We start from the raw sequence: 11,690 nt of genomic DNA, 5'->3' as shown, positions 1-11,690 counted from the left end.
GCTGAGGGCGCTGGGGGAGGGAATTCAGGGGTTAAAAGCCATGGGTCCGGGCTGAAGTTGGAGGCAGCTAGCGGCGAAGCGCTGCACCCGGGCCTCTCTCCGAGGTAGGGTCTGCCTGGGGCGGGGGCGGGAGCGTCAGAGGGGAGGAGTGGGGAGAGGAAGGAGAGGTGAGGAGGGAAAGGAAAAGAGGGAGAACAGCTGAGTCAGGGAGATGGAGCGGGAAGCCAGAGGTTCAGTTATAGAGATAGAAATCTACAGAGCTGGAGAGGGTAGCGAGGGGGCGGAGAGCGGCGGGAGAGGGTACTAAGGCACCCGCTCGCTGGAGTGCACGGGTGGACGCGGGCGCACGCTCGCTGGAGTGCACGGGTGGACGCGGGCGCGCGCTCGCTGGAGTGCACGGGTGGACGCGGGCGCACGCTCGCTGGAGTGCACGGGTGGACGCGGGCGCACGCTCGCTGGAGTGCACGGGTGGACGCGGGCGCACGCTCGCTGGAGTGCACGGGTGGACGCGGGCGCACGCTCGCTGGAGTGCACGGGTGGACGCGGGCGCACGCTCGCTGGAGTGCACGGGTGGACGCGGGCGCACGCTCGCTGGAGTGCACGGGTGGACGCGGGCGCACGCTCGCTGGAGTGCACGGGTGGACGCGGGCGCACGCTCGCTGGAGTGCACGGGTGGACGCGGGCGCACGCTCGCTGGAGTGCACGGGTGGACGCGGGCGCACGCTCGCTGGAGTGCACGGGTGGACGCGGGCGCACGCTCGCTGGAGTGCACGGGTGGACGCGGGCGCACGCTGCCCCAGCCCCTCCTACCTCCTTACTGGGGCTCCCCACCGAGAATGGAAATTAGGGAGGGGGTGCAGATTCCAGGGTCAAGGTTCTTAGAGAAGGAGATTCAAGATTGGGAAGTGCAGGAGCAGTGGTGGGGAGGAGGGGCGGCCAGAGATGGGGGTTCAGCCAGCCCTTAACAACCCCCGAACTTCTCAGGCCCCGCCCGCCCTGCTCCCCATCCCTGAGCCGCCATGTGGCCCCTGGCCGCTGTGATCGCCTTCCTGACCGTGGCCTTGTCAGGCGGTAAGAATGCGCGGGGGTGGAGGCGGGGTGGCCCCCGGAACAATGGTAGGAGGGGTCAGGCCAGGAGTAGGGGGCGTGGGAGCCCCGAGCTCCGCCCACCGCCCACTCGGGGTCCGCGGGGACAGCCCCAGAGCTTCCTGCTTGTCCCTGCGTGACCTGGTTTCTCCGATGGGGTGAGCCCACTCTCCCCACCGACCCCAGGCTCCTCCCTGGGGCGTCCCAGATCTTCTGGGGCCCGCTCTATTTTTAAGTGTTCCGGATCTTACCCACCAGCCCCTTCCCTGATTTCCCGCCTCTGCACTGGGAAGCCCACTCCCACCCGCATCCCCTGCCCCCGCAGCAGCCCCTCTCACATTCAAGGCCGCCCTGAGAGAGAGGAGTGAGACTCGGGTTCAAATCTTGATGCTGCTACTCTGAGCAAGTAAGTTAGCTTCTCTGTGTTTTTTTCATCTGTGAAATGAGAACATAGAAGTCCCTATTACGAAAGGTTGTTGTGAATATGAAAATAAGCTAGTGCACAGCAGATAGAAGGGGCTGGCAACTTAGTCATTATTACTTTATTAGAAGTATTCGCTCTTCATTCTCAGCCCCTCCAGAACCTTCTAGTTTGTTCTTCCTTTAATCCTCGGGGTGACCCCACACCTGATTCGACCCTGAGTCAGTCCCAAATATTTCTCTTCAGTTGAAGCGCCTTTTTGCAGGCAAATTCTCTGGAAACCCCATTCAGTCATCATCATCCATCCATCCATCCAACCAAGCAGCCATTTAACCAACAGCTGTTGAGCACTAGGCACTGTGCTGGGTGTTGTACAGGCACACACAGTTCCTGCTCTTAACACCCAGATCCTAGCGGGGAAGGATGCACACATTATTCAAACAATTACCCAAATAATTAGTTAATAATTACAACTGTGACAGGAGGTGATAGCTTCGAGGAGCCAAGCCAGGAGCCTAGAGATGTAATGGAAGCACCTGGTCTGGAAGGCCCTGCCCCAAAGGACTAGACCCCTGAGCTGAGACCTGAAGAAGGGAGGAGTCCTCGGGCATCTGGCACCGGGCATGGGGCACCACCCTTGGCCTGAAGGTGGGGTGGTTTCTATCCTTTGGCACCACTCCCAGGACTCGTGCCCATGTCTCAAGCCCCTCCTGGGTACCACGCCCTGGGCTAGGAGCTCCAAATGCGTCTTGTGGAGCCCACAACAGCCTTATGAAGTAGGAGTACTATAATTAGTCCAGTTTCACAGCTAAAAACGTGGGACTGAGACAGCAGGTCCTTGCCCAAAGACACCGGGGGTGCCTGAGTCAGGATCCTGATCATGTTGCCTGCCCTGTCTCCAGCATCCTAGACTTTAGGTTCTGGCAACCATCTTCATTATTTTAGATCTAATGGTCTGCTTAGAATCAATTTTTTTTAACTTACAGTATATTAAAGATTTTATGTATTTATTTGAGAGAGCAAGAACGAGCAGTGGGGAGGGGCAGAGGGAGAGAGAGCGAGAGAAGCAGACTCCCTGCTAAGCAGAGAGCCCGATGTGGGACTCGATCCCAGAACCCGGAGATCATGACCTGAGCTGAAGGCAGACGCTTAACCAACTGAGCCACCCAGGCGCCCCATTAACTTACAGTATATTAAAAGTAAAGTTCAAATCATTGTCCTAAATGGAAAAGAGCATCCTTTGCTATAAATAAAAGGTAAGAGGAAAAAAATACGTCCTGCACAATGTGACAAAAACAATGTATTTCTTGGGTTGGACCCTCTGACATTCCCAGTGCTGTACCCTTTTGGACCTCCCCCAAAACAGTGACTGTAGATGGTTCAGCTTAATAACTTTTAGGTTACTGGCGAAAGGCTTCTGCTTCCTGGTTCTAAAAAGTGAACTCAGGGATGCCTGGGTGGCTCAGTCAGTTGAGCAGCTGCCTTTGGCTCGGATCATGATCCCAGGGTCCTGGGATCAAGCCCCGCATCAGGCTCTCTGCTCAGTGGGGAGCCTGCTTCTCCCTCTCCCTCTGCCTGCCTCTCTGCCTACTTGTGCTCTCTCTCTCTCTCTGTATCAAATAAATAGATAAATAAAATCTTTAAAGAATAAATAAAAATAAAAAGTGAGCTCAGCGAGGATTAGAGAGGTGTTAAAAGCAGAGTAGCCCCATCATGAGACGTTCCTCCTCAACAAAATCAGGACTGGAAGAGAACTGGGCAGTGACTCTGTTTCCAAGGCTGCAATTTGGTGTCACTCACGCCTCATTTCCAAACCACCTAAAATGACCTTGTGCCCACCAATGACTCCTGTCCCCAATTTTGAGAACCGCTGAGCTAATCTTGAGGCTTATGCAGGTGGGAGAGCTGGCCCACAGAGGAGAGGAACCTGCTGGCCACAGAGCTGGGGACCTCCTGTAGTAGCCAATAATTAATAACAGTCCTCACTTCTGAGCATTTGCTTAATGCCAGGTACTGTGCCCAATGAGAGATATTTTCTTTTTCTTTTTTTTAAAGATGTTATTTATTTATTTGAGAGAAAGAGAGCCCAAGCAGGGGAGAGTGGCAGAGGGAGAGGGAGAAGTAGGCTCCCCACTGAGCAGGGAGCCCCATGCGGTGCTCGTTCCCAGGACCCTGGGATCATGACCTGAGCCGAAGGCAGACGCTTGACCGACTGAGCCACCCAGGTGCCCTGAGAGATGTTTTCCTGCTTTACAGCTGAGGAAGCTAAGGCTGGTGATTGGTACAGGAATGTAAACAAATATAAAGAGAAATGAATAGTGAGCATGGTTCTGATGAAAATCAACAGGGGGGGGATGTAATAGGGAGTGACTGGGGGGCTGGGAGGGACACTATTAGACCAGGTGGCCAGGAACCTGGGATGGCTTCTGAGGAGGTGATATTTGAGCTGAGCTGAGCTCTCAGAGTCAATAAGGACACAGACATGTAACCTGTAGATTCTGAGTGCCGTCAAGTAGAATATTTCCTAGATATGATGTCCTATGTCTGTCCTGTCCAATATGGTAGCCACTGGCCATGTGGGGCTCTTGAGCATTTCAGATGTAACTGGTGTGGTTGAAGAACTGAATTTATTTCATTTTAATTAGTTTAAATTTAAATATCCACATGTAGCTAGTGGCTACCATTCTGAGCAGCACAGAACTAGATAAAGAACTGTGTCTGGAGAATGGGTCCACGAGTCCGGAACAGAGTGTGTGAAGGGGACAGGTAGGAGATGGGGCCAAAGGGGCTCACAAGAGTCAGATGTTAGAGCCCTGCAAACTTTGAATTTGAGAGTGGTTAGGCTATGGGTTGTATTTAAAGCCATAGAGGCACCCAGTAAATGCATGTTGGATGGATGGATACATACTTACTGCCTAGGTAGATGTGTAGGTCAGTCTCATTCCTATTCCTGGAATCCATCCCCACGGTGGGATGAGGAAATGCAGGTGGGAAGAAAGTCAGGTTTCCACTTACCCATCAGAAGCTTCCTTGTTCCATGAACTCTGAACCCCCAATGGAGTTAGCACTTGTGCGGAAAAGGACTTCATCATCTCTCTGCCCTGACTCATCGCCATTACATGGAAGATGGCAACTCCTAGAGGCCAAGAAGTGAATCATCAGTTCCTGGTCATCCAGAGCAAAATTCTGACTTTCTCCCCAAGCCCAGTGCCTCCTTCCCTGCCTCGGACCCCAATTTCCTAACATTTTCTCTTCTTCACCAGGCATCTCTCAGGAATATCCCAAGATTCTCAACGGCACCAATGGGACCAGCGGGTTTCTCCCGGGTGGCTACACCTGCCGCCCCCACTCTCAGCCCTGGCAGGCAGCCCTGCTAGTTCAAGGGCGGCTGCTCTGTGGGGGAGTCCTGGTCCACCCCAGATGGGTCCTCACTGCAGCACACTGTCTGAAGGAGTATGTGGGGGTCAGGGCAGCAGGAGGGTAGGGATGAAAATGGGGCTGGGGTGGTGGGAGAGTGGAGCTAGATTGAGGATGAGGTCGGAGTTAGGGCTGGGGTTGGGGATGGGATTGGAGTTGAAGTGTGGAAGATGTTTGGAGAGGAGGAAAGTGGTGGAGATGGGCTTCTCCTCCCTAATCACCTCCTTCCTGCACCCACAGCCGGTACAGAGTTTACCTGGGCAAGCATGCCCTGGGGCGCGCGGAGGCTGGAGAGCAGGTGAGGGAGGTAGTCCGCTCTATTCCCCACCCTCAATACCAGATCAGCCCCACCCACCTGAACCATGACCACGACATCATGCTTCTGGAGCTGCAGTCCCCAGTCCAGCCCACGAACCACATCCGCGTCCTCCCTCTCTCCCACAACGACCATCTCCCCGCTGGTACCTGCTGTCGGGTGTCTGGCTGGGGCACCACCACCAGCCCCCAGGGTAGGCACCCTCACAGGTGGCCTGAGGTGTCAGTGGCTGGGAAAAGTGGGGCAGAAACAGGAGGGAAGGTTGGAGGAGAATTCCTTTGTATATATAAGTAACAAATGTATAGTTATATGTTACATATCACATATATATGTTTTATATATATACCCCTCATATAAATATATAAATTTTATAAATACATAGTTATATATGTCACATATATCCTTTCTATAAATGTCTATTTATAAATATAAAGTTAATGTCACAGATTATGTAGTTATAGATACTTTAAAACATATTTAAATTTATAAATATGTATAAAGTTGTTATATTTCCCTTATGTAAATGTACATAGAGTTGTAAAGTTATATATTATATATAATGTTATAGATCAAATATCATATAAACTTATTTATTCTTTATATATATAAATTAATAAAAACAAATAGGGTCGTATATGCTATATATTACATGTATATTTATATAAATATACATCACTATACATTTGTATATGCAGATTATATAGATTGATTTTTCTAAATCATAAATTCTATATTTATTTAGATACGTTTGAATATAAATTATGTATTATATAAATTATACATAAATATATTTAAATAAATATGTAACATAAATTTGATATATTGGTAGGTATGTATTTGTTAAACATAAGGAAATGTTAGGTGTATCCTTTGTGTATAAATTACATGTGCATGAATAGAGGGTTGATCCTTATAGCAGCAAGGGCCCTTTGCATCGTCTTAGTGGTGCCCAAGCTTCCTTCCATCTCATTCCCTCTTCCTCCCTGACTTGCCATCTCTCTTCCTTGTTTTCCCCATCCCCAGGGCTCTGTCTCTCACCATCTCCCACCGTCCCTCTCCTCGGCTCCCTCCCTTTTATGGCTCTTCCATCCCAGTCTCCTGTGTTCTTTCCATCTTCCCCTCCACTTCCCTCCTGTTTCTCTCCACACCTGCCTCCTCCATCACTTTCCCCAGATACATGTCCCATTTCTTCCGCATCTTCCCCCATCCGTCCGTTTTCTACCAACTGTCCTGTTTAACTTCACCCCTTAGCCTGTCCTAGACAGACATCCTTAGACTCTCCTCTCTCTCCTCCCCAGTGAGTTACCCCCAAACCTTACAATGTGCCAACATCCAGCTACGCTCAGATGAGGAGTGTCGTCAAGTCTACCCGGGGAAGATCACACCCAACATGCTTTGTGCCGGCACAGAGGAGGGTGGCAAGGACTCCTGCGAGGTGAGAACCAGGGGGTGGTGGGATGCCATGGGCCAGGTTGGGAAGCAAGGATGGAGGTGGGGTCAGATGCTGGGGGGAAAGGACTTGCTTCTAGCCTTGAAGGAAGCAGCCTTTTAAAACGACATGTCCCCTAGCATAGAGGGTCAAGATAAAAAGAGCGTACCCGTGGCTGGAGAATATAATTCATCATAAGCCTCAGCTTTAACTGACAGTGGCGGCCCAGATCCCTGTGTTGAGATTCATAAAAGTTAGCGTTTTTTCGGATGCAAGTGACAGAAACCCAACTCCAACCAGCTTAAGCAAGACACACTGGCTTTTGTAACTGAAAAATCCAGGGGTGTCTTGCTTCAGGCACAGATGGATCCAGGTGCACAAATAATGTGTTTAGGACTCTGTCTCCTTTCAACTCTGCTCTTCTCTCTTCTGTTTTTGTCTTCATTCTCAACTAAGCTTTTCCCATGCAATAGCAAGATGGCCCCAGCAGCTTTGGGCTTACATCCCACCCTCCTAAGCAACTCGACTAAAAAGTTTTCCAGTTGTTTACATAAACATCTTGAGTGTGAGTCTCACTAGTCTGACTTAGGTCATGTGTCCTGGACCATCATTCTGGCCAGAGCTGTGGGATTCTCTGGTGGACCAAGTCTGTCATGGGACTGACTGTGGGCCAGGAAGGGGGACAAGCAAGCATTGAGGGAAAAGGAGGGGACTTTCCCCAAAAAAAGAAAATCAGGAGGCAGTTATCAAAATAAGGGGAAATAATACTACATGGGCAAAAACCTCCACAAACACAAGAAACAAAACCTATGTTCAATAGAGGAGGCTTCTGAGATTGAGTTTTGGTTCAGTGGGAAAGAGCAATGAATGATTTAATGATGTGTGCCTCGATTAATCAGTGACGTCTGTCTTGGGTCCAGGGGGGGAGAAGCGGAAATACACATGTGGCAGACCCTAACCAGATGTGGATGAGTTCACTCAGTAGTGAGCTGGCTCCAGGGAACCATAAAACCACAGCAGAGTTGGGGGTGGGGGGAAAGGCAGCACCAGAGAACTGGGAGTGGGCATTGAGCTGAAGTGTCACCACTCTAATGAGACTGAGGAGCAGAGAAAAACGTGGAGAGAGAAGTCTTACTCTTGGTCTCCATGTGCATCCAGCTCCATCTTTCCCTTTGTGTCTCTTTTGTTTGTCTTCTTGTGTTCCTGTTTCTTATTCTCTCTGTGTGCCTGTCTCTCTTTGTCTCTGCCTCTGAGTGTGTCTCTCTCCATTTTTCACTCTTTCCCACATGTCCCAGCCTGTGCCTTTGGCTCCACCAAGGACCCCACCTCTCTCTCTTCCCCCACTCAGGGCGACTCCGGGGGCCCCCTGATCTGTAATGGAACACTCCATGGCATCATCTCCTGGGGAGACTTCCCATGCGGGCAGCCCAACCGGCCTGGTGTCTACACCCGAGTCTCGCAGTATGTTCTGTGGATCCGAGACACAATTCGAAAACATAAAACCCAGGAGCAGAAATGGACGAAGGGCCCACAATAAAAGCCGGGTTGCTCACCTGCCTCCTTCCTCCCTCTGTGCCCTCCTCACTCCATTTGCCTGGTTAGCCCAGCCCATCTTGGTCCCTCCCAAAGTTCCACTTGAACCAGTGATCCATGTTCTCAGTGTGTCTGATCCTAGCTGACGTTTCGTGTTTCAAAAGCATTCAATCACTTCCAATATTATGGTCTCCCAGATACTGCATCCTGAAACACCTCGGTACCCTGAACGTTCCAACCCGGACAATGTTCCAGGACTCCCACGGTTTCAACATAATCCCCGATAGCCATCTAGATGTTCTGTCTGTGGAACACACTGAATACATCCATTGGCGCATCTCAACAATATTCTATGTCCCATGAATGGAACTTCCTTGACAACATCCTATACCCCTTCAAATATTTATTTATTGATTCCAGGCACTTCTGTGTTTGGTGCTCAAGAAAGATCTAGACTCCTGTGATATTTCATCCTGAAAATATTATCTTGTGCCCAGAATCTGCCCCAACAATATTCTAGGCACATCTGAATGATTAATCACATCACAGCTAGTATTGAATCCTCATAAAGGTTCATTCTCACATAGTTTGGGGTCTCCCAAGTGTCCCTTCTCTACCTACATCCCACATTTTGCCAGTGTTCCCTGTCTCTGAATCCCCATGCCCACTAACGATCAATATCACACTAGATTAGCATTCTGGGGTTCAGTACCCAGAGGGGCCTCCATGCCTAGACCCTATTATCTGCCAAATATTGTCTTTTTATCTCCCCCACAGCATCTTTGTTCAGTGATCCCAAATGCAGTGGTTAAATGCTCAAGCCACCGAGTCCCTGCTTTGAGCAAAACATAGAACTGCCCCTCTATTTTTTCATCTGCAAGTGGGGATCATCATTGCTCCTCAGCACTGTTATGATTTTTTACTTATTTTTTTACTTTTTATTATTTTTTAATTTTATTATGTTAGTCACCATACAATACATCATTAGTTTTTGATGTAGTGATCCACAATTCATTGTTTTCATATTAACACCCAGTGCTCCATGCATTACGTGCCCTCCTTAATACCCATCACCGGGCTAACCCATCCCCCCATCCCCCCTCCCCTCTAAAACCCTCAGTTTGTTTCTCAGAGTCCGTAGTCTCTCATGGTTCATCTCTCCCTCTGATTTCCCCTCTTCATTTTTCCCTTATGATTAATGTTAAGCACTTCCATTAATATTATTTGCATGGTTCTCTGTAGAACATCATCTTAGGGTGTAAACAACAACCCCTCAAATTTGCAGTGTCCAAAAAGTGTTCCATTTGGGGTTCCTGGCTGGCTCAGTTGGTAGAGCATGCAACTCTTGATCTCAGGGTCCTGAGTTCAAACCCCATGCTGGGCATAGAGCTTACTTAAAACAAAACAACAAAAAAAGAAGTTACTTTTTTCAGCCTTTGTTCAAGCTGACCATCTGCAGGCACCCTTCTGGGTGTTGGTAAATACAACTTTATTTATTTAGCAAATATTGGCACTTACCACAAGCCAGGCACTGTTGCAGGCACAGATGATAAACAGTGAATTAGATAAAACTTCTGCCCTTGTAAAGCTTGCGTTCTTTGCAAGGAGACACAATTACAAAAAAAAAAAAAAAGAATAAGGAGATAGACTGAAGTGGCAATGTGAACCATGGCAAAAAAAGCAGAGACAAAGGATAAGGAATGTTGGGTTGGGGGAGTGAGTGGAGTTGCTATTTTATTCTTTTATGTAAGTTCTATGCCCAACGTGATGCTTGTTTGTACTCATGACCCTGAGATCGAGTCACATGTTCTACTGCCTGAGCCACCCAGGTGCCCCGGAGTTGCTATTTTTTATTTCTTTTTAAAAATTTTATTTATTAAAATAAATAAATAAATAAATAAAAATAAAAAATAAAATAAAAATTTTATTTATTTATTTAACAGACACAGCGAGAGAGGGAACACAAGCAGGGGGAGTGGGAGAGGGAGAAGCAGGCTTCCCGCGGAGCAGGGAGCCCGATGCGGGGCTCGATCCCAGGACCCCGGGATCATGACCCCAGCTGAAGGCAGATGCTTAACGACTCAGCCACCCAGGCGCCCCCAGAGTTGCTATTTTAAATAGGATGGTCTGGGGAAGAGCCCTGAGATGGTGACATTAAAAAACAAAAACAAAACAAAACAATGAAAGGATGGAGGGAGAGAGCCAAGTGCCCATCTGGGGAGCAGCACCCCATGTAGAAAATACAAGTGCAAAGGCTCTGAGGCAGGAGCCAGACTGGTGCACCTGAAGATTGGGAAGATGGTGACGAGGTTGGTGTGGAAGTGACTGCACTTCAAGAGCTCAGGAGGTGAAGGTTCTTGGACCAGGTGATGTTCTCAGGGGAGTTAAGGAGGCAGATTCTGGATCTGCTTGAAGAGATTGTTGGACAGTATCTGCTGACATCAGATGAAGAATGTGAGAGAAAACACAGCCAAGGAGACCTCAATGCTTTGGCCTGAGCAACCGTAAACTAAATGGAGCTGCCATTTACTAAAATTTTGGAAGGAAGAGATTTGCAGAGAAATGCTGGGAGTTTTTGTTTGAACTGTTTATTAGACAGTCAAATGGCAATAAACTCTGCTCTCAGGGGATTTACAGAAAATTAACAACTAAATAACTGCAAATTGTGATGATTTCTATGTGATAATAAATGTAATCCATGAAGGATCTAAACAGGGTTCTGTGTTAGAAAATTAGAGGGGAGGCTGTTTTCCACAGGTAGTCAGCAAGGGCTTCTTGGAGGAGGTGGCATTTGGCTGAAGACCTAAAAAGTGAGAGGGACCCATACTGTGCAAAGAACAGAAGGAGGGAGCCGTTATCTTTAAGGGTCCACCATCCCTGGTTCCTATAGGGGAGACTGTAGTTTAGCATTAAAAAGCACACAGGGTGGGGGCTCCTGGCTGGCTCATTCGGCAGAGCATGAGACTCTTGGTCTTGAGGTTGTGAGTTCAAGCTCCACGTTGGATGTACAGATTACTTAAAAATAAATAAAAATGAATGAATAAAAGCACAGAGGATGGAGTCTGAAAGATCTGGTTGTGGGTGGAAGAATCTTTTGGGAGTGTCTGTTTCCTCCTCTGGCACTAACAGGACCTACTGCTCAAGGTTGTTGAAAGATTGACATTTAAAGACTGCACTCAGCAACTTCTCAATCAGAGCAGCATGATGTAGTAGCTAAGAACAGAGTTTCTGAGGCCAGGCTGCCTGGGTGTGAATTCCAGCTCTGCCACTTATTTAACCCCATGACTTACCTTCATGCCTCAGTTTTCCTACCACTCCAATGGGTATAACACTGGTACTTAACACCAAATTGCATAAAGACCTAAAAGCTAAGGCTCGAACCATAAAGTTAATGGAAGATAATGACAGAGAACATTTTTGTGACTTAGGGGTGAGGAAAGACTTTAAAACTTCAGATGGACTAATCATAAGCAAAAACTGTTTAATCT

At 48.5% G+C, this 11,690-nt stretch overlaps 1 protein-coding gene across 3 annotated transcripts; it reads left to right on the top strand.

The window, feature by feature from the left end:
* The first annotated feature begins 1,019 nt into the window (after nt 1-1,019).
* LOC114199580 (kallikrein-13) lies at nt 1,020-8,206 on the top strand. Of its 3 annotated transcripts, none has more exons than XM_028091544.1 (5): nt 1,020-1,071; nt 4,771-4,960; nt 5,165-5,218; nt 6,543-6,675; nt 8,018-8,206. In XM_028091544.1, the coding sequence occupies exons 1-5, from the start codon at nt 1,020-1,022 to the stop codon at nt 8,204-8,206; spliced, it is 618 nt and encodes a 205-aa protein (XP_027947345.1). The 3 variants fall into 3 exon arrangements, with proteins under 3 accessions (XP_027947345.1, XP_027947344.1, XP_027947346.1); XM_028091543.2 differs by having other exon boundaries at nt 5,165-5,433; nt 6,539-6,675; XM_028091545.2 differs by lacking the exons at nt 4,771-4,960; nt 5,165-5,218 and having other exon boundaries at nt 6,539-6,675.
* The last annotated feature ends 3,484 nt before the right edge of the window (nt 8,207-11,690 follow it).

Source organism: Eumetopias jubatus, unplaced genomic scaffold (assembly GCF_037043125.1).
Source record: "Eumetopias jubatus isolate StellerSeaLion01/CBP00866 unplaced genomic scaffold, mEumJub1_p1.0 scaffold_10, whole genome shotgun sequence".
NCBI classification, from domain to species: domain Eukaryota; kingdom Metazoa; phylum Chordata; class Mammalia; order Carnivora; family Otariidae; genus Eumetopias; species Eumetopias jubatus.
This window is presented reverse-complemented; position numbering and strand designations above follow the sequence as displayed.